Source organism: Myotis yumanensis, unplaced genomic scaffold, assembly GCF_028538775.1.
Source record: "Myotis yumanensis isolate MYYU_CA2020_CCGP unplaced genomic scaffold, mMyoYum1.0.hap1 SCAF_2, whole genome shotgun sequence".
NCBI classification, from domain to species: Eukaryota; Metazoa; Chordata; class Mammalia; order Chiroptera; family Vespertilionidae; genus Myotis; species Myotis yumanensis.
The window spans coordinates 31,648,962-31,676,155 of NW_027223753.1; the positions used below are offsets into that span (position 1 = coordinate 31,648,962).

A 27,194-nucleotide genomic window follows, 5' to 3' on the forward strand; every position below is an offset into this window, starting at 1 on the left:
ATTAACCCAACAAAGATGGTGGGTTAATTTGCATATGCAGGCGCAAGGAGAAGACTGAAGGCTCCAGCCCAAGCGAAGACTGAAGACGACTGAAGACTGAAGAGGCTTGGCTTCTCCGTTGCGGCCGGAGCGAAGGCCTGGGTCCCGGGTGCCAGAGAAAAACCGGTGCCAGCAGCCAGGGGAAGGAAGGCCTATTGCACGAATCTCTTCGTGCAACAGGCCTCTAGTATATTAAAGAAACCATATACCTAAAACCTATATGATTTTATTACCAATGTCACCCCAATAAATTAAAATATATATGAAAGGTTCTTGTAAGTAGTAAAGATATACACTGAGTGGCCAGATTATTATGACTGGCCAGATTATTATGACCACCCCATCAGTACTTCGTTGGGCCACCTTTTGCCTTCAATATTGTGGTGATTCTTCTTGGCATTGACTCCACAAGATGTTGAAAGGTGATGCAAGGAATCTGACACCATGCCTGATGAATAGCACTGTCCAGTTCTGTGAGATTTGATGGTTGTGGAACCAGCTGCTTGATGGCTCTTTTAACTTCATCCCACAAATGCTTAATTGGATTGAGATCTGGTGATTGTGGGGGCCACCTAAGCAAGGTAAAGTCTCCCTCATATTCTTGAAAGCACTCCTGCACAATACAAGCACCGTGGCATGGCGCATTGTCTTGTTGGAAGAAGCCATCTCCATTGGTGTATGCCATCAACATGATAGGATGAATTTGATCAGCAATGATACTTAGGTATGTTGTGCTATTCAGATGTTTATAATGGTCTGTCCCTCTAGCAACTTCAGCACGAAATTATAGCTAATTTGCCTACAAACATCAGGTGGTCATAGTAATCTGGCCACTCAGTGTATATGGACAAAACAAAAAGAAACACACACACACACACACAACTTCCCCTTTCCCTAGCTCCGTGTGGGCAAACCACGGCTCGTGAGCCACACGCGGCTCTTTGGCCCCTTGAGTGTGGCTCTTCCACAAAATACTGACTTCTGCACATGGGCCACGAAGTTTCAATCGCACTGAATGTGCGCGCCCACATGTGGTATTTTGTGGAAGAGCCACTCAAATAGCCAAAGAGCCACATGTGGCTCGCGAGCCACGGTTTGCCGAACCAAAGTTTGCCGACCACTGGGCAATGAATGGGATAGGGCCTATCCCATTTCTCTTCGTAGTCCCACTTCCAGTCAACTAGGAAAACCAGTGAACTCATTCTCCCTTGTGCTTAACAGCACAAACCTTCTGGAGATAATATCTCAGTGCAAAGGGATTGAGTCCATCCATCCATCCACCCATCCATCCACCCATCCATCCATCCATCCATCCATCCATCCATCCATCCTACATTTGTTGAAGACCTCCTCTGAACACAAATGGTGGAATTTCAGGCAGAAAAAGGCCTGAGTTTAATTAACTGAGTTGAAGACCCCAGGAGTCACACTAGAAGGGCAGCCCTGACTCCACTTAAAATAGAAGAAACCATCTGGGGTGTCCAGGTGCAGGGTGGACTGAGCTACTGCTGCTGTCACTATGGCCTCCATCCCTCTCCAGGCTTTACCACAGAGTGTGAGACCTCTGCTGGAGGAGCCTGGGGCTTACCCTCACTCAGTGAGCAGGGCTCCTGCTCTGTTCTTCCTCCCCTTTAGAAGGAGGTCTAAAAGGTTCAGAGATGGTGGGGTAGGGGGGAGCCGGGCAGAGAGGTTTTACTTATTTTTTTACCTCAAGTGCCTCCTGCCTCCTTTCCCTGCGGCTTACTGGCTGTAACAGTCTGGGCACCAGGGGGCAGCATTGAGCTTCATACAGCCCAGACATTACTGCACTGTTGCCTTTTAATCAGATCCACTGTTACCAGGACTTTTTCAGTCAGATCCTTGTCCAAACTCCATTGTGAAGATGGGGACACTAAAGGGTGAAAAAATAAACATAGGGGGACACAGAAATAAGCCAGGTGCTTTGACTTGGTAAAACATTTGCGTATTTTAGGAGATAGGGGGTGGAATTCTATTTTTGGCTGAAATTAGCCTGGAGAAAATACCAGATACCAGGCTAAGGGACTGAGTAAGCCCCATCGTGGGGCCAGAATTCTCTCCAGGTTGGGATTTGTCTGCTTTCTCTAGAGCTGACATTTGGTGTCCACATCTGCCTTCCTCCCCAACTCCAGCTCCCACACTGACCTCTAACCTCTTACTACTTCCCAGCATCACCTCTACCTGGTCTGTGTGATGTAGGCAGGGCATTGGCATCCTCTATGTCTCTTGTGTAGGGGCCTCTCTGAGGCCCGTGTGTGGGTGCACAAGGGGCCTCCAGGAACATGATATCCCCTGCGACCCCCCTTCTCCCTCTAGTACTTCCACCTGGGAGGGCTTGGCCTGGGTGCTCATATACCCAGGCTCAGCCTTCTCGGCGGCCCTAGGCAAATCTCCCAGCTTCTCTAAGCCTCCGTTTCTTTTGTAAAATGGAAATAATGATGGCATCTGTCACAGCCTCAGGATGAGCAGATCCACAGAAGGTGAAGGCCCAGCGGAAGATGACCTGGGAGTTGCTGTGGGGTGAGAAGCGGGCATGGTCCTGGTGTCTGTCCAGCATTCACTGGAAGAGCCAGCTCCTCCTGGGGAAACCTGCCTGAGGGCAATAGAGGACTTCAGCTCAGGAACAGGAAGATTCTCAGGGCCAGGTGTCCTACCAAGGCCGAGGCGAGGCCCCGTCTCATTTCTGCGCTGTGGCATATGGGTAAGGCCTATCCCCTTTCTAGGCCCAGTCTCCCCGTTGGCTGCAGGGGGAAGGACTGTCAGCATGTCTTGCCCCGCACCCCACCCCACCCCCTTCATTTCGAAGGCTCTGCCAGTCGGCCTATCATCGCCCCCTGACCCCACACCCCTCCCTGGCGCTGGGACTTACCGGCTTCTCCACCCCACCCACCGCACTCCCATCTCGTCACGTAGCCAGGCCCACGAGGGCCCGACAGACCGACCCTAGCGGGGGCGCCCCCTCCTCGCCCGCGCACGGACGGACAGACGGCCGGGGCGGAAACCCGCCCCGAGTCCGGCTCCCTTTCCAGCCGCCCGGCCGCTGGCTCCGCAAGGGCCGCCCCGCCCGCCGCGCTCCCCAGGCGCCCGCATTAAAGCGCATATGCAAGCCATGAATTATCAACTGAAAGGAGTCAATTACCGGCTCTAAAAACGAGTGTCTGCGCCGGGAGCGCCCCGGGCCATCCGCCTATTTACGGAGCGATTTCCCCCTCCCGGCCTCGCGAGGGAGAGAGACCGGGGAGACGGAGCCGGAGACGGGGCGGGAGAGGCTAGAGAGAGGGGGACTGGGGCAAAGAGCCAGAGACCCAGGGAGTCAGGGAGTCAGGGAGAGGGACCGGGAGGGACAGCAAGACCGAGATGAGAGCCAAGCGCACCAGGCGAGGCAAAGGCAGCTGGGGTGTCTCTTCCAGAGCAGCAGAGAGGGAGCCCTGTGCCCCCCCGCACCCCCACCCCCAGTGTTGGAGTGAGGACCCTAACCTCCAGGGCCGAGGGAGCTGCTCTGCTGTCTCGGGCAGCGGAGCTGGGGGACAGACCTGGGGCTCAGGAAGTGAAAAGGTGGGGAGCATAGTTTTCAGAGAGGCCTGTCCTAGCAGGAAACTGGGAGCCGGCTGCAGGGTTGTCCAGTGTGGGGTGAGCTGAACAGCGTGGCCTTGAAAGGAGGAACGAGGGAGGGAGGAACCAAGGGAGGATAGAGCCCGAAGGGGGGGGGGGGGGGTGGGGGGCTGGGAGCGTCTGTGTGTCTCCTCCGCATTGAGAGCGAAGTGGTGACACCAACCCCGTGGGCTCCGTCCCGTCTGCCCCCCAGGCTCTCAGCCCACTCAGTAATTCTTCTCTGCCAGGTCCCTGCCCCTAGCACAGCCCCGGGGTGGCCCCTCTCAGGTGCCTCCGGCTGGGGAGAGGTGGGCGTCCTACGGTGCCCGCGGCGGCAAGGTTCTCCCGGAAAAAGCTGCTAAGCAGGTTGCGGGCATTAATCAGGTCCGCGAGCCCAGTCTGTCTCCGCTCCCAGTGCTCTTGGTTGGCCTTTCCCGCAGGGGCTCCGGCTGTCCGCGTCTTCAGGGAGTTGGGGCTCGGGGTGCGCGGGGCTGAGGGGGGGCCGGGTCGAGCCGTGGCGCCGAACCGCTGCGCTCGTGCTTCTGAGGACGCCCTCGGGAAGCGGGTGCCCCTCGCGTCCCCCCAGCCCAGCCTCACGCCCTGCGCGAGGACGCGGGAGCTACCCCAGTCCGGCCACCAAGCTGGACCTTGACCGTTGCGCGCCGCCAGCCGCGGGCCCGTTGCCCGGCAACGGCGCGCTCCCGAGGCGGCCTGCGGCCGCGCAGCTCTCCTCCCGCCCCACCCGCGCAGAGGAGCGCGGATCCCCGGCGGATCCAGGCCGGGTTTTGCGGCGAAACCGGCGAGTGCTGATTCTTGTGTCCCTGGTGGTCTAGGCAGCTCCGAGCGGCGGGCGATCGTGGTGCTGGACGAACTGTGGGCCGCGCTCTCGGGCGCCTCCGGGGCTGCCCTGGCCTGCTGCTTGGTGGCGGCGGCGGTGGCCCTGCGCTGGTCCGGTCGCGGGAGGGCGCGGGGCGCGGCGGCCCGGGCGCGACGGAGACAGAAAGCGGCCCTGGAAAGCATGGACAAGGCGGCGCAGCGCTTCCGGCTCCAGGTGACGCGCGGGGTCGGGGTCCGGGGGTCGCCGGGTGGGAGTACCCCCGCAGCACTTTCAGCTGCCCGGACGCGCGTGTGGGGGTTGGGGGGAGACAGCGCAGGTGTGTGGGCAGCGCAGGTTTGTAACTTTCGGAACCCCTTCTTGTTCAAATGCATTCCGTGCTCTTCCTGAGCCAGGTAGGGCCAAGGGGAGGAAGGGAAAGGAAAGAGACAGGGAGGTCGTTTTGGAAGGCCATCACGGCGCTAGGTCCAAAGAGGAGCCTTGCTCCGTGCAAAAGAATCTCAAGATCACTTGCCGATTAGAATGCCAAAACGCTGGCATGGGAATCGATAGGATGCCAGGGTTAGGACTTTGGAATCGCCTGCGATGGCCAAGTGAAAGCGGAGAGCTTACAGTTCACACTCATTGATTTGTGAGTTAGGAGCCAGAGAAGGACTGGCCCAAATGCACCCGGGATTATGGACAGCCAGCCCGACTGGAATGGAAGTCTCCCCAGCTCCTACCGCTCAGGTTGTGGTGGCCGGCTCCTGACAAGCCCCTTCCGTGAGCAGGTTTAGTTCCAGCCCTTCGCTGTGTGATCTGTCAACAGCTCCCTCTAGATCAGATCAGTGTGTGTTTGGGGGTGGAGGAGGGGCTTAGAAGAGAGGGCTTTCTCTCCGAGTATATGAGACAGAAATCAAAATGCTAAACGGTGGCAGCTGTATGTGCTGAGGGAGAAGAGACTTGCCAGGAGTGTTTGTGAGGGTATGTGTTTTGATAGGATTCCCATCTGACAGGTAGGAAGGCGGCCCAGGTGATGGGGACAACAGGAAGCAGGAGGGTGTGCCTAGGTGGGAGACTGGGAAGGAGTCACAGAAAATTGCATGTCACAGATTCTCAGGTGCAGCAGGTGATTTCTGAGTTGGAGTCGAGCTGGGACCAGAACCTAGATGCCCAGTGGGGCTCTCCAGCCTCATTCCAGCGGAGAGGGGCAGTGGAGAGATATTAGGAAAGGAGACCCGACAGGCCCGGGGTATGGCCTTCATTGTGGTGAGGTTTTGGCTAGATGATGAATTCACTCTATACCATTCCTGGGACAGCATCTGTCATATTTGTTTATTTATTGAAATCAAAATATGTTTGGTTCCAGCCTTCATTCATCAAGCTGGCTGAAAAATCTACCATCAATTTTAGAGTTCCCCACGCTCACATTGGAAGACCCGGGTGTTCAGTCCAAACTGGTCACTCCCCCTACTTGAGCACAGGTCCTTCACTGTCTCGTCCTCCTCCTCTGTCCAAGCTCCGAGGTGCCCCACGCAGGGATCCACCAAGTCCTTCTGTGCAGCCCGCTAAGTTCTGCCAGCTCCAAATGCTGCGTGGGACAGCTGCAGGCGTCTGCCCACAGTGTCTGCCACAGAGCTCCTCTCCCAGTCCCAGAGCACCCACCAGCTGGCAGGAGTGTGGGGTGGTTGAAAGGTGGGTCTTCCCTCACTTCAACTCTAAGCATTAGTAGTTTCCCTCTGGAGAGGCCACCTTGCATTAATTCTAAGAAATGGATTTCCTAGGGCAGAAGTTTTGGCCTTGACATACAAAGAGCTGTTTACACACCCTCCTTCGAGCCAGAGAGCTTGACCTCAGAACTGCAAAGCTTGGCTCTTCCAGGCCGGGAAGCCAGGAAATTACCTTTTGGCTTTGCAAAGACTGGAGAAGAAAGGAAGAGCTACCTCAAGAGTCTTACTGTTTTGAGCTATGAGCCAAGGGTTGGGATCTTGATGACAATAGCTTTGTAGGCCTTTGGGGCAGGTAGGAGGTGGGGTGCAGTCAGTCCCGCCTGAGCCTCCCTGACCTTAACACACCCTCTGCTTGGCTCTGGAGTCACTGTATGACAGGGAGGTGGGGTTTGAGGCTGTCTCAGCAGCCTTCCTTCTGAGGCTTTCTCTGCCCAGCCCTGAACAGAAAGGGGCACTGAGGTAAGCAGGCCCTAGGAGAGTCCAGCAGCTTGTAGTACAGCTCCCCCCGATGGACTCCAAAGCTTGTTGGGAGCCCAGATACCTCATGTATTCCAAGGCAGTGCTGGAGGAGGGGAGAATCATAAACATTTCCTGAATCATTACAAGATAGTTATCTCTCTAGATCTAGAACAACTCTGGAGTAAGGCATGTTTATGGTAATTCTCTGTTGACAAAGTGAGGCTTAATGACCTGTAACAACTATTTGTCCATTTGCCTCCTAAATGAGTTTTGATATCCATTCTAGAGGGAAGAGAGCATTAAAATTAGGACAGAGACTTTAACCAGGACATAACTGGGAGGGTCTGTGGGAGGAGCTGGGGCTTATGGGAGGAGTTCTGGCACTTGGTTATTGGATAGCCTTACATGGAAGAACCTTATGTTTATAACAGAGTTCTCTCATTGCAACAACTCCCTCTACCCTTTAACTTCCACTGCCTCTTTATAATGTCCCCTCCATCTTGGTTTGGTTCAGTGTGTGCTTGTGGTTTACCATTTTGATTCACCCTAGAATGCAATCTTTCTTTTTAAAAAAATATATCTTTACTGATTTCAGAGAGGAAGGGAGAGGGAGAGAGAGATAGAAACATCAATGATGAGAGAGAACCATCGACTGGTTGCCTCCTGCATGCCCTCCCATAGGGGATGGAACCCACAACCTGGGCATGTGCCCTGACCAGGAATCAAACTGTGATCTGGTTCATAGGTCGGTGCTCAACCATTGAGCCACACCCAGCCAGATGCAACTTCCCGGGACCAATTCCAGCATGTCATAATTTCAAGAGTTTCATCAAAAACTTGGGGACTCAACAGGGTTGAGTCACACATGTAGTCACCTGTTGGGAATGGCTAAAGGCATTTCCCCAAACCTGAATAGGAAACTGACTGTGGCTGCCAGACAGTTAAAGGGCATCTTAATCTACATGTTATTGCCCCCTACTGGCCAAACACCTGTACAGCCGTAGGCTAATTCCCCCAAACTGACAATGCTTCTGTACCCTTTGAAACCTTACCCTTTGAAGTGTATTATCTCCACCTTGCCTTAGGACACATTGTGTTAATAAAAGCAAGGGTCCTAGACAAGGAGGAAGTCTTCAGTTCCTTTAGCTGAAGGTCCTCTGACCCCCCAATGCCTTTCAAAATTATATCTCGTCTCCAGATTCTTTATTAGTCTCTGGATTCCTATGTCATCTACGCACAGTGCCTCTTCAGATTCCTGAACCCTTCTTGATGCTGGGAAAAGAACACTGGCATGCAACCCTTTCTTTTTCCTGAATAAATTCCTTTTTGGTGATGGAATACCCAGTTGATTCCATTGTTTTCAGCCTACAAGGGGGAGCACTATAAATAGAATATTATTGCTGAGAAAAATATCACAGAAAGTTCAACTGCTCATGCCTCTGTGTCTTGGCATTTGTAATTTTACCTCAAATGCCTTTCCCCCACATTTATTACAACCCCTTTTGTCAAAATCCCATTGGTCTTACTTCCTTCAAGTGGATCTGACCTGTAGTTCTAGCTCCTGGCCTTTTTCAAAGCCCACCTTGAACCTGATTTTAATACAGAATGAGTCATTAGATGAATTTGTTACTGACAAGTTTGGGTTCTTGTTTCTTGATGTAAAAGAATTTAGACCAGGGACACTGATAAAACCAAAGGCAGATATATTGAAGCTCTGCGGAGGGCAAGATAGGTTCTCAGGTTCTGTGCCCTAAATGTGGGGCTTAAAGGGTTTATTTGTAAATTAAATCTTTATTGTTCAGATTATTACAGTTGTTCCTCTTTTTTCCCCCCATAGCTCTCCTCCACCTGGTTCCCACCCCACCCTCTGCCCTTACCTCCCTCCCACTGTCCTCATCCATAGGTGTATGATTTTTGTCCAGTCTCTTCCCACACCCCCACACCAGTTTCCCCCCGAGAATTGTCAGTCCACTCCCTTTCTATGCCCCTGAATTTTTAAAGCATGCAATACCTGACAGTTCAGTCAGCGGCACTGACCTCTTTCCCCTTAGGTTGTCAAATTTAAAAAATGACAACAGCCCTGGCCAGTTTGGGTCAATGGATAGGGTGTCGGTCTGCAGACTGAAGGGTCCCGGGTCTGATTCTGGTTGCAGACTTGCTCCCAGGCCCCAAGCCTCGAGAGGGAGGCAACCAATCAATGTGTCTCTCTTACATGGATGTTTCCCTCTCTGTGTGTCTCCTGCTCCTTTCCACTCTCTCTAAATAATCAATGAAAAAAGTATCCTCAGGTGAGGATTAACAACAACAACAAAATGACAACAGCCAACACAACAATAGCTGTCCAGTGGGAATGTCCTGTCTTGAACCATAAATATATAAGTCGAATAATAGAGTTGCATCTTATTGGTCACATTGCATAATAAGGTTGTGTCTGATTGGTTAATTCTTGGTACCAGAAATCCTTATACACAAAGTATAGGCAACTGATTTTTTAAAAAATCACTTGGGAGAAAAAGAAACAGGTCACAAATGACAGAAATGGAGGAAAGCAAACTACTGGATATAGAGTTCAAAACCACGGTTATAAGGTGTTTTCAAGAATTTCCTAGAAACTGCTGATAAATTTAGTGAGACCCTCAATAAATCTAGTGAGACCCTCGAGGATATGAAAAAGGACCAACTAGAAGTTAAGCATACACTGACTGAAATAAATAATATTATACCGAAATCCAACAGCAGACTAGAGGATCGCAAGAATCAAGTCAAAGATTTGAAATACGAAGAAGCAAAAAACACCCAACCAGAAAAGCAAAAAGAAAAAAGAATCCCAAAATATGAAGATAGTGTAAGGAGCCTCTGGGACAACTTCAAGTGTACCAACATCCGAGTTATGGGGGTGCCAGAAGAAGAGAGAGAGCAAGATATTGAAAACCTATTTGGAGAAGTAATGACAGGAAACTTCCCCTACCTGGTGAAAGAAATAGACTTACAAGTCCAGGAGCACAGAGAACCCCAAAAAAGAGGCCCACACCAAGACACATCATAATTAAAATGCCAAGAGCAAAGGACAAAGAGAATCTTAAAAGCAGCAAGAGAAAAACAGTTAGTTACCTACAAGGGAGTACCCATAAGATTGTTAGCTGATTTCTCATTAGAAACTATGCAGGCCAGAAGACATATTCAAAGTGATGAATAGCAAGAACCTACAACAAGGGTTGAACGACCCTTTCACAGGGGTCGCCTAAGACCATCGGAAAACACATATATAATTACATATTGTTTTTGTGATTAATCACTATGCTTAAATTATGTTCAATTTGTAACAATGAAATTGGGGGTCACCACAACATGAGGAACTGTATTAAAGGGTCACGGCATTAGGAAGGTTGAGAACCTCTGGGTTAGAGCATTGGCTTGTGCACTGAAGGGTCATGGGTTCGATTCCTGATCAAGGGCACGTACTTGGGTTGCAGATTCTGGTCCAGGAGTATGCGGGAGGCAACTGATCCATGTGTCTCTCTCACATCGATGTTTCTCTCTCTTTCTCCCTATTCCCCCTTTCCACTCTCTCTAAGAAATCAATGAAAGCCCTAGCTGGTTAGGCTCGGTGGATAGAGCATCAGCCTGAAGGGTCCCAGTTCGATTCCAGTCCAGGGGACATGCCTGGGTTGCAGGTTCGATCCCCAGTAGGGGGTGTGCAGGAGGCAGCCAATCAGTGATTCTCTCCATCATTCATGTTTCTATCTCTCCCTCTCCCTCTCTGAAATCAATAAAAATATATTTTAAAAAACCAATGGAAAAAAATATCCTTGGGTAGGATTAATAAAATAAAAACAATGATCACATATTTATGTAATTGGGGGGGAAAACAGTCTTGCTATTTTTATTGTGAAGTGAGAAAGGTAAGGTGTAGTACTGTGTATATAGTATGATCCCTCTGTGCAAAATCGAACATATGTCAACAATTACATCCATTGTGGGTTTTTCATAAACTTTTTTTCCCCTATAAGGTTAATCAGAAACTGTTAACTATGGTTTTGTTTTCAGAAGAGGGACTGGGCAGGATGGTCCCAGAGATGAGGGAATGTTCACTTTTCATTTTTATACCTTTTTAAAATATATATATATATTTATTGATTTCAGAGAGGAAGGAAGAGGGAGAGAGAGACAGAGAAACATCAATGATGAGAGAGAATCATTGAGCGGCTGCATCCTGCACGCCCCACACGGGGATCAAACCCACTAACTGGGCATGTGTCCTCACTGGGAATCGAACCATGACCTTCTGGTTCATAGGTCGATGCTCAACCATCGAGCTGTGCCAACTGGGCTTATTTTGTATGCCTTAAAAAAAGTATCCAGGGAAGAGCTAAATGTTGCATCATCATGATGGGCTAGCTAGAACATGTGATGTCTTGATTTGAACTAATAGAGCTGTTATACCAACAAAGAAGTTAAGCCTTTAGAATGAATTATAAGTTGTAAAAGTAAATGAATTGTATTGCATGTGAAAAAAAATCCAGGGATTATTTAGTGTGTACAGAGAAATCATGGATCCATTTTTTTAAAAAAAATCCCATATAAGTATTGTATCTGTTTAGCAAATTAAGGGAAGGGTGCTGTATGATGGGTGCATGTGGAGGGTATGAGTGGTGGTGTCACATTGAGGGGTGCAGAGGAGTCTGACAGGATCGTGCCTGGAAGCACCTCCCGGAACATGCTTGTGGTGTAAGGAGGTTTTAAGGGGAAAAGCAAGCCCTGGTTGAGCTTTGCACAATCTCGGCAGGTAAAAAGGAAGAGTGGGTGGGAGTGATAAGACTTTGGCAGGACGGCCAGCTAGGTGGTCCCTGGGTGACCTGGGAGAGAAGGGATGAGCACCAGTAAGGATCTTGGTAGAGGAGATGGAGAGGTGGCATTTTCCAGAGCTGCTTATGGGGCTTGGTGAATGATTGGATGCAGGTGGGAGGGTGAGGGAGGAATCCGGGCTGACTCCTGTTTTCTTACTTTAGCACCTGGATGGATGCAGCACCCTTCCCTGAGTGAGGGTATACACGGAGGAGATTGAGAGGGAGCTGGTGGAAAGTAGGGGAGCAGGCTCAGGGGGAAGGACACGGAGGGATGGGCACCATTGGGAATAGCCCTGTGACTGGTTTGAGCTCAGTTGAGTCAGGCTAGGTGGAGGAACAGGAGGTCATTGGGGGAGGTGTAGAGCAGAGAGAGCCACTGGAGTGAATGACTTCTCCCAGCATCAGAGAGGGAAGAAGAGGTGCCCCGAGGGAAACTCAAGGAGTCTCTGTCTGGCACCTTCTCATCCATCAAATCACAGCTGAAATGTCACCCCCTGGAGAGGCCTGCCCAGGCCATCTGGGTCAGTTCTCTGCTGTTTCATCACCGCACTCTGTTTATTTGCTTTGTCACACTGTGGTCTATTTATTACTTGTTTATTTGTTTATTTTCTTGAATGTAAGCTCTCTGAAAGCGGGGACTTGCCTATCTTAGTTACCTCTAAATTCATAGCCCCTAACAAAGTTCTTGACACATAGAGGATGCTCAGAAAATGTTTGTTGACGGACCAAGTGGATGACAGAAGTAGCCAAAGGGCAGGAGGAGAATCAGAGAGGGTGGTGTCTCCAGGCCAGGAGAGAATTGAAGAAAGCTGGTGTGTGGTCAGGGAGACATGGAGCAGAATAAAAAGGAGAAGCTCCTGTGGGATTTGGCAACAGGGAGGCCCCCGAAGACTTTGACAAGAGCAGGAGACCATAGAGGTGAGAATTGGTGGCTGTGGCTCTGATCTCCTCTAGCCCCTGTTCACGAATTAGACCAGTGCCCTGGAGGAGGAAGTGACTGTGTTTGCCGGTAGGGGCTGATCCCAGGGACTCTAGGAGCCTTTGAGGCCTGGCAGTGAGGTGTTTGATCAAATGTCTCCTTCAGAGAGCTCTTCCCTGACCACCCTCTACCTGTATGCTGCCCGTTTCCCTCACCCAGTTTTATTTTCTTTACATTATATTCACTATCTGAAATTCTTATTTGTTAACTTATTATCTGCTCACTCGCAACCTGCACCTGGTATAAACCCCCCAAAGCATGCACATGCCTTCTTTGTTCACTGGTATCACCCCTGCTTAGTGTGGCACCTGGTACAGAGTAGGCACCATCTCTGTGGAATGAATGAAGAAATCCTCTTCTGTATGTGTCTCTCAGCTGCAGCCTAACCACGCAGCATGGACTCTTCTTGTTTTCACCCTCCCCTGCTGGTTGGGTGGCCAGGTGCAGGTGGACAGCCAGTGGGCAGCCTGTGCTGAGCGGGCAGAGAACTGGAGTTTGCCTGTATGGTCCTAAGCAAGGCACTTCCCCTCTCTGAGCCTCAGTTTCTTTACTGTGCAAGGGGAACGGTAGTAGATTTAATAAAAACATAGAGCACACCAGCACGGCGCCTGGCACACAGTAGGCAGCCATTGAGGGTGGTTTAATAATCCTCCTGGGCCAGGACCTTCCAAGGGCTCAGAGGTTTCCTCCTGGAGCCAGGCCCATCAGGTTCTGACTATCCCAGGCCTGCTGAGTCATGTCTGGAAGACACAAGTTTTCATTTCTGGGACGGGGTGAGGGTGGGGGAGGGGGAGGGGAGTAGATGCCCTGGGTTGAGTTGCTGGGATGTGTAATAATCGCATGTTCTTGTTATAGTAGTTTGTTTGCTTGTGTTTTGAAATTACTGTTTTCTAGAGTGGGTATGCCATTTTTATCACCACCATCTATGCACGATGCCCACATGACTGCTTTTTTCACATCCTCATCAGCATTTGGGACTGTTCTTATATTTGGTGTGAGGTGTTCTGATCTATGTGCCTCACTATCTCACTATGGTTTTGATTTTGCCATCTGTATATCCTCCTCAATGAAGTGCCTGTCCATGTCTTTTGTAATTGGGTTGTTTGTTTTCGTTTTGAGTGTTTTTGGTGTGTGTGCATTCACATTCTACCACTTGGATGTAAATGTGGTTTCCAGTATTTCCCTCCAGTGGACATTTTGCCATTTCATCTTTCACAGAGCCTAGGTTTTTAATTTTTATAAGTTCTAATTTATTAAAAAAATCAGCCTGGGCATGGCTTCTCCCTGGGTGTCTGTCCAGGAAGCTTCTTGAAGAGATAATATCTGCCCTGTCCCAGGTGGCAATGGCTGGGTCACGGTGTCAGATTTGTGGATGGGCATGTCTGGCATGGATTGGCATGTGGCGGTCAGCATCTGCTTAGTAGATGTGGGGTTTTGAGGACATGGGACAAGGTGTCTGCTGCAAGCATGTAGGGCCTGCAGGGAGCAGGACTGATCTGAGGTGTCTCCCCAGAACCCTGACCTGGACTTAAAGGCACTGCTGGCCCTGACTCTGCCTCAACTGGTACAGAAGTTACACAATGGGCAGCTGTCCCCCCAGGCTGCACTCTTCACCTATGTGGGAAAGGTAAGGGTGGCTGGCCAGCCAGTGATCTTCCCTGCTCCTTCCTATTTGCTCTCTTGGTACAGGCTGAGGGGGAAACCTGGCCTGGAGTTTATCTTGCTGAGGGCCATTGTGGGACCACAGTGCTAGGGGCTGCCAGGGAGGAAAGGAGCCAGAGGTGTGTGTGTGTGTGTGTGTGTGTGTGTGTGTGTGTGTGTGTGTGTGAAAGAGAGAGAGAGAGAGAGAGAGAGAGAGAGAGAGAGAGAGAGAGAGAGAGAGAGGCTGATTCTGTGTATGAGGAGGGGACACTGATCATGTTGTCTTTGCTAGAAACCTGGCTTTCAGCCCAGACTTCCCTCTCCCTCCTGCCCCCACCTCATTGGTCACCAAGTCTAGTCTGTTCCTTTTCTATGGCTCTCTCTAGTCCACCCCTTGTCCCCACCCCTCTTCAGCCGCCCTGGTCCTCCAGCACTGTCTCCCTCCATGCTCAAGCACCAGCCTCCTGGACAGATCCCTTCAGGCCTCCAGTTCTTCAGACTCTCATTCTGTTCCGCCTTTGTCTCCAGCATCCTCTCTGGCCAAAGCCTCTGGAGCTTGGGGCATCAGTGTAGCTCAGCTGCTGGCGGTTCCAGGGCCTGGCACGCTCTGTGCTGGCTTGTGTGGAGTTCCTTTTGCCGGTCGGCTCTTCTCCCTCTTCTTTGCCCTGCTTGGTACAACAAGCTCCCCTAGCTGAGCCTTCAGGCCTAGAGGACTCCCCTTTCCAAAGCCTTCCCTGACCCTCCTCCCCTCCCAGCCCAAGTTAGGTTTCCTCTTTAGTGTTCACTTTCTTTTGTTTGTTTTGTTAATCCTCACCCGAGAATATTTTTCCATTGATTTTTAGGGAGAGTGGGAGAGAGAGAGAAAGACAGAGAGAATTATCAGTGTGACAGAAACCTATCGAGTGGTTGCCTCCTGCAGGAGCCCTGACCAGGGCCTGGGTTGGGGGAGGAGCCTGCAATCAAGGTATGTTCCCTTGACCAGAATCGAACCTGGGACCCTTTGGTCTGCAGGCCGATGCTCTATCCACTGAGCCAAACTGGCTAGGACTGTGTTCACTTTCTAATAGCACATTTCTCATCGCATTATAGGGCCTACTTTGTCTTTCTCTTTCCAATGGCAAATGTGAGCTTTCTTGCGACAGAACTTCTTGTTTGTCTTTGCACCTTAGTGCTGGACGCTAAATCTTTTATATAGTAAGTGCTCAAGAAATGTGTTTGAAATATGTTTGTGCTTTATGAGTGTGACTTTTGCATGATTTCTTGAATGAGATCACAGGAACCCTAACTGGTTTGGCTCAGTGGATAGAGCGTTGGCCTATGGACTGAAGGGTCCCAGGTTCGATTCTGGTCAAGGGCATGTACCTTGGTTGCGGGCACATCCCCAGTAGGGGGTGTGCAGGAGGCAGCTGATGGATGTTTCTCTCTCATCAATGTTTCTAACTCTCTATCTCTCTCCCTTCCTCTCTGTAAAAAATCAATTAAATATTTTTCTTTAAAAAAAGAAAGAGATCACAGGAAAGCATTCTGGTTACAGATTGGCTTCCTACCTTCATGCCTTGGGTAGCCCGGAGACAGATTTCATGAGCCTGAGTGTGGTAACAGGACCGACACCCATTTTCTCAGATGTTTCACAGGAACAAGAGTATTTACTTAAACTGCACCTCACTCTTCCCTGACCTTTCCCTCCTGTAGGGCCCTGTTGAGTGTGTGTCAGCAAGGCCCAGTGGCCGCCAGCCACAGTGAGGGTGTCCTTACTCCAGTCAAGCGCCCACCCCCTTCACTGTGAGTCAGTGACTCCGCCATGTGACTTGATGATCAGATTCAAGAGCTCCTGGGAGAGGGGAAGCTTAGCTGGGGGAGATGTGGGCCAGGCCTGGGGCAGAGGAGCGTGTGCTGGGCTCTGGGAGGCGAGAGCCTGGGTCTAGCCCTGCATTGTGCTGACGCCCAGTGTGGTCTGAGACGGGCATCTGCCCTGACGGCCTCACTGGGCAGAGATGTGGCTGAAGGAGGAGGAGAGTGGCCAAGGGGCATCTCATTCCCTCTGGGGGGCTTCTGACGCCAGTATCATGCTCTTTCGAGTGCCTGCTTGTGCCTTGCCCCTGGGACGCCTCTCTTTCTCCGTCTCGGGGGGGTTGAAGGCCAGAGACAGCCTGGGTGAGGCTGGGGCCAGATGTCCCCAGTGACGTGGATGCTGGGCCCTAAATTATCCTCTGCGCTCATGGCTACCCTTCCCCTGAGTATAATTCAGAAGGCCAGTTTTATGTTGTGTGTATTTTACCACATTTCCTTTAAAGGCCAGCCTCACTGTGCCCTGTGTCCATTTCTCCCTCCCCTAGGCCTGGGAAGTGAACAAAGAGACCAACTGTGTGACCACCTACCTGGCAGACTGTGAGACTCAGCTGTCCCAGGCCCCCAAACAGGGCCTGCTCTATGGTGTCCCCCTGAGCCTCAAGGAGTGCTTCAGCTACGAGGTATGCCCTGCCTTAGCGTCAGGCCTCAACTCCTCCGCGTCCCTGCCAGCAGCTCTGTGTCCTGGGTTACCCTGGGCCCTCAGAGGAAATGTCAGGTCCAGAGGCCTTGAGCGGGCACCACGGTGTGCTCTGTCTTGGCCTGTGACAGGGCGGTGGGAGTGGACCCTCTGCTGCTGAAAGGGCCCTGACTCATCAGCCATGTCCCTCTCGGTGTCCATCCCTCCTTCTAGGGCCAGGACTCGACCTTGGGCTTGAGCGTGAATGAGGGGGTGCCAGCAGAGTACGACAGCGTGGTGGTGCAGGTACTAAAGCTGCAGGGCGCCGTGCCCTTCGTGCATACCAACGTGCCCCAGTCCATGTTCAGGTTGGGTCTCATGAGTGTGGGGTGGAGGCAGGGTCACCTGTGCCAGGGTGACACGGCCAATCCATCCCTGCTTCCTCCAGCTATGACTGCAGTAACCCCCTCTTCGGCAAGACCACGAACCCATGGGATCCCTCTCAGAGCCCAGGTGGCTCCTCAGGGGGAGAAGGAGCCCTCATTGGAGCTGGAGGATCCCTGCTGGGCTTAGGCACTGACATGGGGGCAGCATCTGCTTTCCCTCCTCCTTCTGTGGCATCTGCGGCCTCAAGCCTACAGGGAACTGCCTCAGGTATGGTGTAGGAGGTGGGTGGAGGGAGCTTCTGGGTCCCTCGTGGTGTGACCTTGGCCTAGCTTCTCGCCTCTCTGGGTTCCTGGCAGGGGTTCCCTGCCTGGGGTTTTTCTGGGAGGGAGTCCCACAGCTCCACGCTGGCCCTGGTTCCTAGCTGCCACGTGGTAAGAGTTCCGAGCTACTGTGTGGGTGAGGAGTGGGGCAGAGGTAGGCTCTTTCTTGTTCCCAATTATCTTGTGTTTCTTATCCAGCAAGATTGGTCTGAGGGGCTGTGTCTATGGACAGCTGGCAGGTGAGGTTTGTGGTTCCCTTAGTGCCCTGGAGGCGGTGGTGGTGGTGGTGGTGGTGGTGGGGGTTTGCCTGATCCACCTCTGCCCCTGCCTCTTCTGAGGACAGAGTTTTGTCCCCAGGCCACTCTAGGTCTGAGGTCCTACCTCCTTATCTCTGTCCCACTCCTGGGCCATGGCCCAGCCCCTTACTTGGACCCAACCCCAGAGCCCAGTGATCTCTCTTCCCTCCCCTCCCCACCTGACAGTACAGCTCTCAGTTGGCCCCATGGCCCGGGATGTGGAGAGTCTGGCGCTGTGCCTGCGAGCACTGCTGTGTGAGGACATGTTCCGGTTGGACACCACTGTGCCCCCCTGCCCTTCAGGGAGGAGGTGAGCAGGGATGGGGGTGGGTTCAGTTGTCACTGGTGCTCCTGAGCCCAGAGGGCAGCCCCCAGGCAGTGTGGGAGGCCTTGGAGGCCCTGTCTCCTGAAAACCAGCCCCTAGGGGCCGGAGACCAGGGTCAGCTGCTGCTCCACAGATAGCCACTAGATGGAGCCCTTGCCTGCATTTAGAAACTCATTCTTCCAAATTGTCAGCTGGCAATCTTGGCAGAGGACAGGTCCCGCATTCTAGCCCCAGCCTCTGCTGCTGCCACCGGGGAACCACTTCCCAGCACCAGAACAACTTGAGGGAGAACTGATGTGCCTCCTCCGTGTTTGACCCGCAGCAAACAGGAGCCTTTCTTCAGTATTTGCGTCCATACCCCCAACCTCCTTTGTGATGCTTGGCACGTAGGCTGAATAAGGACAGTTAAAGGCAGACCGTCTGAGAAAGCTGGGATCTGTGGGCAGTGTTGAAAGCTGGCTCCCCAAATACCACCAAAACAGCCTGTGGATCGGACAAAGCTGAGTTTACTGGTTTCTTTGGTGAAGGAGAATGCTGCCCCAACAGAACCTTAGTAGCATTAGGGCGGGGAGGGCTGAGGGTGGGGAGGTGTGGGGGACAGAGGGGCAAAGTGGGGATATTTGTTGAGATTTTGAAGTCTGGTTTTTTAAGGTGAGTATTTCAATGTGGGGGTTTGTAAGGATCATGATGTAATAGTAGTTTAGGATTGGTGGACACAGCAAGGTGAGGATTTTGAGGTGAGGGATTTAAGGAGCCTTAACGTGTAAGGTGTCATTTTACCCTTCTGTTGAAGAGTTGAAGGGTCTTCCAAGAACGGAAAATCCTTTGCACTTTATGTATAAAGCATTCAGGAGCAGTCAAGTTAGATGGATGCAGACAGTGGCATAGTGAAGCCATGCGAATGCAGACAGTACACTGAGCAATGCAAGCTCCATGGCTCCCTCACGCAGCCCAGGTCTCCTTGGGAAAGCGGGAGGCCCCTGGGCAGGTCAGTGGGACTTGGTGCTCCTTGGCAGGTGGGAAATCTGTGCTGGATGGTGTGAGCTCCCCGCCCCAGCAGAGGAGGATGTCCTAACGGACCCCCTCCCCGAGAAGGAGGAGCGGTGGAAATGAGGTCTGGGACAGTTTATCATGGGAGTCAGGTCCTGCATTCTTGACACAGGCAGCAGACAGAACATAGTATTGTCACTCTGCATTGGTGGCCTTGGACCGGTTTCAGCACCCCTCTGGGCCCATCTCGTTATCTGGATCTGAAGCCTTAATTTCCTCATATGAACGAGGGAATCTGCAGGGTCATCGTGGAGTTATTCTGAGAAAGGGCTGGCCTTGCTGGCAGTCTGTTTTCAGGGGTTGCGGGCCTCAGCCTAGCAGCTGTGTGAGGCTGAGTGGCTTCGATCTCGGGAAGCCCCACCTCGGGCCACCCTCTCCCGACCGGACTCTGACTCTTTGCTTCGTCTCCAGGTCTATGCAAGCTCTCGGCCCTTGCCTGTGGGGTATTATGAGACAGACAAGTATACCATGCCCACTCCAGCCATGAAGCGGGCCGTGCTGGAGACCAAGCAGAGACTGGAGGCTGCTGGCCACACGGTATGGCTGCAGGGGCCCAGAAGCCCTGGCATGGCCTTCCTTCAGGGAAGCCTTCCTGGCCACCACCCCTTCCTGGCATCCTTGCACCCGGATTGTTTTGTGGTTGGGCTGGGAACTGAGTCCCTGTGGCAGCAGTATAGACAGGGCTAATCAGGAGTGTGTGTTGGGGTAAGTAATTGATGGTGGACTCAGCCTCGTGCTAGGGATGTGTGATGGTGGCTTTGGGAAGCCTCATCCACCACATGGTGCACAGCTGCCCATAGGTTCCCGGGGCCCTGAGATGGTGGGCCCGTGGGTGTTGGTCTGCTAATCTCAGACCAGTTCACGTGTGGCTCCGGGAAGCAAGGCCACCTTGGTGGCTGCAGTGAGAGCTGCCGTGCGGCAGAGTTGGTCCAGTCCATCCTCAGGGCCATCTGGGCAGCACGGTGGTGGACAGACCCAAGGGTTTCTAGGGGTGGGGGCTCATACCTTCCAATCCTGCAGCTGGTTCCCTTCCTGCCAAGCAACATACCCTACGCTCTAGAGACGCTATCTACCGGTGGGCTGTTCAGTGATGGTGGCGGCAGCTTCCTACACAACTTGTGAGTGATGATTGTCTTCGGGGTCTGCGGTGGAATCAGGACAAGGGTAGACCCAGGGAGAGCAGTGGAGTGCTTTGACCTCCAGGGACGGGCCACCTGGGGGAAGAAGGGGGACAGGCCTCAGCTGAACACAAAGAAGGACGATGCGTTCGGGCAGGGACCCGCTGCATTTCCAACTGCAGGTTGGGCCTGGATATACCTCACCAGGGACAGTTTGGAAAGGTGCCAGCGCAAGGGGCGGCTGGACTGAGCATGTGCGGTCTGGCCCCCAGCTGAGCTCTTTGGGAGGTAGGAGATGGGCAGGGTCCTACCTGACTGTCGGGAAAGATGAGAGATAAGGGCAGGATCAAGCAGGAGGGCAGGGGTCTAGACATCATGCTGTGATTTGAGGCTCTTCTTTTTCTCTTTTCTTTTCTTTTCTTTTCTTTTCTTTTCTTTTCTTTTCTTTTCTTTTCTTTTCTTTTCTGCCTCTTTGGAGAAGAGGCCCTTCTGACTTGAGCCATATCCTTCCCTTTCGAGCAGGTCCTCGGTTTTCTGTCAAGTCAGTGGGTTGGACCAGACCCGCTTTAAGGGACTTTGCAGAGCTCACATTCAGAGAGGCTCGTTCCACTTGAATGTTTCAGACCTTAAAGACTGACAGGCAGAGGACAGGCCTGCAAAGGTGCCTCTGGTGACACGCCTGGGGTTACTGGACTTCCCCCCCAGTGGTCGAGGATGGTCCAGGCTTCGTGGAAGGTGCTACGTTTCATTCTGGCCATGGAATGAGGCCCAGGCTCAGCCACCTGAGACCTTTCCTGAGATCTAGAACCAGGAACAGCCTCAGAGACAAGCATCACGGGTGGCCCACTCTGGACAGCCCCACGGGTGTCTCCAGGCTGGCGTCAGCAACAGGGGGTACCCTCAGTATCAAGCCCTGGCCAGGGAGATGTTGCCCTCAGTCCTTATTGCTCTGAGCTGAGTTTGCCAGGGAGTGTGACCTGCTAGTTCTGAGGAATTAGCAAAAACTAGTCACACATTTGAAAGGAGGCAGTTAAAGGCATTGGAGACCAGCGGTTACCAGCGTGTGATGAGGAGAGAGATGGACAAAGGTTGCTGAATAGAAAATGGAGGACCCAGTGGGTGGGGGTAAGCCAGGAGGGATGCCTGGGGTGGGAGTGGCTGGACTGGACCCTTTGTCTCCCAGCAAAGGTGATTTCGTGGACCCCTGCTTGGGGGACCTGATATGGATTCTGAAGCTGCCCGAGTGGCTTAAAGGACTGCTGGCTTTCGTGCTCAAGCCTCTGGTGAGGGCACAGGGAGTGGAAGGGGTGGGGTGGGTGAGGGGGAGCTTCTGGGGCTCTTCCCCTTCTCCTCAGCCTCTCCTGGCAGGCATGGCCTCTTCTTCCCAGCCTCCCACCCAGACTCCTCTGCTCCTCCCACCCCTCTGGTCTTTAGTCGTCCTGCATGCTGAAGGGGGTGCCACTTGGGACCTGGGGGAGGGACAGAGAGAGGAGGCATGGTGGCTTGGCCTGAGGAAGATTGTTGTCAGCACCTGGCCCAAAGCTGAGTCACTGACTCTGTGTCTGTCCTGCAGCTCCCACGGTTGGCAGCCTTTCTCAGCAGCATGAAGTCTCAGTAAGAAAATTTCCATGTCCCGATGCCTGCCTCTCTCTTCCTCAGACCTGGGTTGAAGTGGTTTCTGACAGGAAAAGAGGTGGGAAGTGACTTCTGAGACTGAAAGTGGCCCACACAGGTGGCAACTCTGTTAGTCAAGATTTCCAGCTTGACCAGTGCTGAGGACGAGAGCTTCCTGTCCCCAACACTATTCAAATCGGAGACCTTGAGTTGGAGTCTATTCCACAGTCCCTCCGTGGCCTTCAGGTGGGAGCTGCAAGTTGTCTTAGCAAAGCCCAGGTCTGGCTGGGGAGCGGGCTGGAGGGATATCACAGGATGGGAGTGGTGGGGAGGAGATTGCCCTGGCTGGGGCATGGGTGGGAAGGACCAGGAAGGAGTTGCTGTGAGGCAGGGGACAAGGGGATGCTGGAGGCCCTGTGAGGATGCTCTTTGGAGAGATCTGAACTGAACTGAGCTGCACTGGGTCTTGCCTGCCCCTTAGTGGCTGGAGCAGGAAAATCAGGGCAGTAGCTGCCCCATTTTCAGGCCCTGGCATCCTGTGGGCTTGCTCCTTTTCTCACCACAGGGCATTTAGGACCTTGGACAGCTCTGCCCCCTCCTAAGGGTAGCTAGGAATCAGGCCTGGTCTGGTCCTGCCTCTGAGGTGGAGTCACTAAGTAACTCAGCCCAAGTCCCCTGTGGGGCCTGATCTTCTCAACAGGACAGTAGGGATGTGAACTTCTGCCCTGCACTGCTTCCCTCTCAGAGCTCCCATAATGTTGAGAAGGGTCTGCAGGAATGAGATCCGGGAGGTGTTAAGAGTAGGGGTCTGATGTTGCTCACTCCCTTATCCCCATGGCTGTGACCATCGTGGCTGGTGACTTCACTCCCTCCGCCAGCTCCACTGGGAAGCTCTGGGAACTGCAGCACGAGATCGAGGTGAGGCACAGCCCCGAACTAGACTAGGGTGGGCATGGGAGGGGTGGACAGGGCACCTGCCAGTGGGCTCTCTTGGGCACTGGTTTTAGCTGCCTGTTATTCCCCTCCCGCCCCCCACTCCCTGGGCAGGCCTGCTCAGGTCCAGCTCTCTGACCCTCACTTGCCCAAATGCACATCCTTGGGGGCTGGGTCAGCCAGGGCTCGTACTCTGGACGCCTCTTCTTCCGTATGGTGCTGCCTGTCACCAGGCACTCTGTGGCCCTGCCCTGGCCAGAAGAATGGTGCCTACAGTTCCTGTAGGAGGCGGGGAAATCACTTCCCCCTGAAAGCAGCCCTGCCTGTGTGCCCTGAGGACCTCCATCCCATTGTGGCTCCCCAGCCCCCAGCCACCCCAGCCCCCAGCCACCCAGTGCCTGAATCAAAGGCTGGGCTGGGTCTGAGTGCTTCACCTGCTGTGCTGGTACCCTCCACAGGTGTACCGCAGCTCTGTGATTACCCAGTGGAGAGCACTGGACTTGGATGTGCTGCTCACGCCCATGCTGGGCCCTGCTATGGACTTGAATGCCCCAGGCAAGGCCACAGGTGAGGCCTGCTTCCCCACCATGCCCCTGACAGCCCCACCCATCCCTTCTCTTCTATGAGTTCAGCCCTTTGCCTGGCCAGGCTGCTGGGAAGGAGAAGAGGAGGAGCCCTGGGGAGGATCTGGCTCTTAGGCGACTCACAGTCTGGCTGGCTGCAAAGATGGGATGTCTGGGAGGGAATGAGCTCCCTGTCCTCCACACTCTTCAAGTTGGAGATCTTGAGTTACAGAGTCTGTGGTTTGGGGAGGTGGGATTTCGATAAGCCAAGAAAACAGGAGTGACATTCCAGCTGGGGAAGCTACATGGGCAGAGGCTTGGGGCAAACCCCAGCGGGCTCTCCAGCCTGGCCTGCATCTGGGTTCCTGGGCTTTGTCATTCACTCAAGTCTCAGCCCTGGGAGAGAGCCTATCCCTGCCTGTGGAGGTCGGCTGCCACTTCACGGGATGGGAGACTGAGGCGCAGACAGGACAGTTGGCACCGAAGGTCACCTGGCCTTCTCCAGCCACTTGTGCTGTGTCTCAGGGGCCGTCAGCTACACTCTGCTCTACAACTGCCTGGACATCCCAGCGGGGGTGGTGCCTGTCACCACAGTGACGCTCGAGGATGAGGCCCAGATGGAGCATTGCAGAGGCTACTTTGGAGATATGTGGGACAAGGTGCTGTGGAAGGTGAGGACATGGGGACTGGCCTGGCCAACTGCGGGTCTCCCTTCTCCTCGACTCACCCATTCCCCAACTCTAGCTGCAGCAGAGGAAATAGATAAGCACATGTAGGTCTTGCCTGTCTTTCTTTTCTTTTCTTTTTAAATATGTTTTTATTGATTTTTAGAAATAGAAGAAGGGAGAGGGATAGAGAGATAGAAACATCAGCAAGAGAGAAACATCATCGATCGGCTGCCTCCTGCACGCCCCCACCCGGGATCGACCTTGCAACCTGAGCATGTGCCCTGACCATGACCTCCTGGTTCACAGGTTGACGCTCAACCATGAGCCACACCAGCCGGCCTTGTCTGTCTTTCTTAACACAAGACCCCGAAAGATGCGTCTGGGCTTGCTGTGCTGCCCCTCCTCTCCATCTGGGGTGCTTCCTGGCCCGGGGGTGGGTCCTGCCTTGCCGCCTCCCATTCTTATCCCTGTGTCCCCTGCAGGCCATGAAGAAGAGCGTGGGGCTGCCTGTGGCCGTGCAGTGTGTGGCTCTGCCCTGGCAGGAAGAGTTGTGTCTGCGGTTTATGTGGGAGGTGGAGTGACTGATGACCCCTGAAAAGCAGCCATTCTGACTGCTGCCTGCCCAGCCACCCAGCCGGCTCCAGAGGACCCACTGGATCTGCGTCCAGCCTGGTCAGGGCACAGCTGCCATCCTGCGAGGAAATGTTCACTTGGGGCAGAGGCTGCCTCCCCCTCCCCTTCCAAGAAGCCAAGACCCCCTGAGTCTGGACCTTGCCCCTCAGTCTGGTCCCCAGTCTCTGCCCTGACCCCCTCCCCATGTGGCAGCCAGTGGGTATGCCATAGGCAAGGCCCCACTAACAGTCAAAAAATGGTTTCTAGTCTGTGTACTTTCTGGCCGTCACTGTCGGGCACTGGGGGTTGGAGCCTTGACCTTTTAGAGCCCGATTCCAGCCATGTCAGTTTCCTGCTCCCAAACCTCCCCTGGTTCCCATCATACAGGATGGACACAGGCTTCTCCGAGTGGGTGTTGCACACCCAGCACTTCACCCTCCCCCGCGCCCTGCCTTAGATGAGATCCTGCTTTGCTAGACATTGCCCTTTCTCTTCTTCCTTCCTTTGCTCCTTCCTTCTGCTGAGGAAGTCCTTTCTGCTCCTCTACCTTTAGATACTCTGAGGCCCAGCTCAGACCCCTTTTCTCCAGAAGGCCTTCCCTCCTGCCTCTGAGCCTTGGAGTAGGTGGCCAGTTTCCCAGAGTCTGCCCCATGTGCTGGGCATCTGTGTGTGGGGAGCTGCCTCTCAGCACGCTGGCTCTCCTTGATGGCAGGGACTCTATTGTATATCTTTGTCCTCAGTGGCCAGCACCGGGCTGGGCACAGGGCAGCAGGGAGTCTGGAGTGCTGACCCTGAGCTGGCACCATTGGAGTGCTGACCCCTCTGGTAGTGAGTCCACAGGCCTGGGGAGGTGAGCACCAGACAGGCGATCTGGTAGAGAGTGCTCACGGGCCGGCCAAGGCTTCCTGAAGGAGGGCCTCTGTTGAGTCTAGATGATTCCCAGAGGCTGAGTTGGGGGATGAGGACTACCCAGGGAGAAGGAACAATAGTACTCCCAAAGACCAGGATGAGTTTGGCAGATGGAGGCATGTTGAATGGGTGCAGGAGAAGGAGCAAAAATGTAGGTGGTGTCAGATCCAAGTGGATTTGAGGGGCCAGTTTAGGAACTAGAATCCTATCTCAAGGGCAATGGGGAGCCCTTGAATGATCACGCAAGTGCAGTGAGGAGAGTAGACTGGATGGATAGAGGCTGCAGAGGGATAAAGAGGTTCCATTTTCCTAATTGGGAAGGAGGCCTGAAGCCTGAGCTAGGGTGGGGGTCCAGCTGCAGAGAGAGGTGGTTTGGGAATTGACAGTTGAAATGCAAGTGAGCTATCAGCTCAGTCTGCCAGGTCACCTCTCACTGCACTGCATTGCTTGGCAGGTGGAAGGTTGGCTGGCTTGTGACTCCTTGGCCCTACCAGCAGAACCCCCTCACTCCTTCTTGTCCCCCCTACCCCTCAGCCCTAGCGCTAACTCCCTGCTTGCTGTAGAAGGTGTTTCTGAGCCTGAGCCTTCTGGTAGGGTAGGCCATAGGCTCTCACCTGGCCTACTTCAAATTCTTTTCCGGACCAGCTGCCTTGCCAAGGAAGGCTTGCCTCTCCATTCTGATCTTTCTGCTCCTCCAAAGGTGCTTCCCCTCAAGGTTGTACAACCAGTGGTAACTGCATTCTCTGCCAAAGGTGTCTCTGCCTTGGTGGGGCCCCACACCTTGGAGCTGACTAGAGGGCCCAACCCACATGGATGCCTGTACCGGGATGACCTGGTAGTTGCTGTACTTTGCCCTGGTTCCTTGTAACAGCTGTGTCATTTCACCTCATACTATTCCATAAAGCTACCCGCCATCTGCCCAGTTTCCTCCTGACCAATTTCTTTTTTTGGTTATTAATATTCTTGTGCCTTCAGACGCAAGGCTGCATTCTTTCATTCCTTCACCCTAAAGCCCCAGCATGGGCATACCCACCCTGTGCTGAATGGTCCTGGAACTCAACCAAGCCTGGTTTCCATCCTTGGGCCCCTGGGCTTGTGGGGGTGGTGGACGTTGACACAAACACATCTGTTCCCCAGGTGATCAGGGGTGGGGAAAAGGGAAGATAAGGGACCAAATGCTGCCAAAACGCGGAGGAGGTGGTCACTGCGCAAGTACCATCTCCACTGCTTCGCTCCAATCCAAGCAACCTACCTCCTGGATGCTGCAATAGCCTAACTTGGCTCCCTGTGTTCATCGTCACCTGTCTCCCAACCTACTTTTCAGATAGTAGCCAGAGTGCTCCCTTAAAAGTATATATCAGATTGAGTCACTTCTCTGAAGACCTGCCAATGACCCATCCCATCCAGAATAAAATCCAGGGTCCTTGTGTCCCGTGAGGCCCTGTGTGAAGTGGCCCTTGCCCACCTCTCCAGCCCCACCTTGGGTGTCTCCTCCCGTTCACTGTGCTCCAGCCACATGGGCACCTTTTGGTTTCCTGATCATCTCAAGCTGGTCCGTGCATCACAGCCTTGGTGTTAGCTGTCCCTGTGCCTGGAACACTCAGCGTCAGTGTCACTTCCCCTGATCACCCACTGGTTAAGCAGTTGCCCTGACCCTTCTTAATGTCACCCTTTGTACTTGGCATTAACACTATCTGGGACCATATGATTTTTTTTGTCTCAACTCGAGCTTCCTGAGAGCTGTGCTCTGTCTTGCTTGTCACTGTATTCTTGGTATGTGGAATGGTGCTTATAAGGCGCTCAATTCTGTGAAC

The 27,194-nt window shown here is 53.1% G+C and overlaps 2 protein-coding genes across 2 annotated transcripts in view; both read left to right on the plus strand.

Moving 5' to 3' along the window:
* Window positions 1-2,518: 2,518 nt before the first annotated feature.
* LOC139002388 (fatty-acid amide hydrolase 1-like) lies at window positions 2,519-26,314 on the plus strand. The gene is given in 18 exon segments (XM_070403712.1): window positions 2,519-2,577; window positions 4,318-4,699; window positions 13,991-14,104; window positions 16,455-16,589; window positions 16,820-16,953; window positions 17,034-17,164; window positions 17,167-17,239; window positions 17,491-17,531; window positions 17,775-17,879; window positions 17,882-17,898; window positions 19,375-19,500; window positions 19,984-20,081; window positions 21,265-21,364; window positions 21,655-21,695; window positions 22,574-22,613; window positions 23,087-23,195; window positions 23,717-23,862; window positions 24,342-26,314. Coding segments are annotated over 18 exon segments (1,950 nt in total). The 3' UTR covers window positions 24,441-26,314.
* Window positions 24,493-27,194, plus strand: part of LOC139003329 (fatty-acid amide hydrolase 1-like) — a 39,440-nt gene continuing 36,738 nt past the window's right edge. Inside the window, exon 1 of the mRNA XM_070405047.1 lies at window positions 24,493-24,531. The gene's annotated coding sequence lies outside the window, so the exon portion shown is untranslated. The remainder of the gene's footprint in view (window positions 24,532-27,194) is intronic.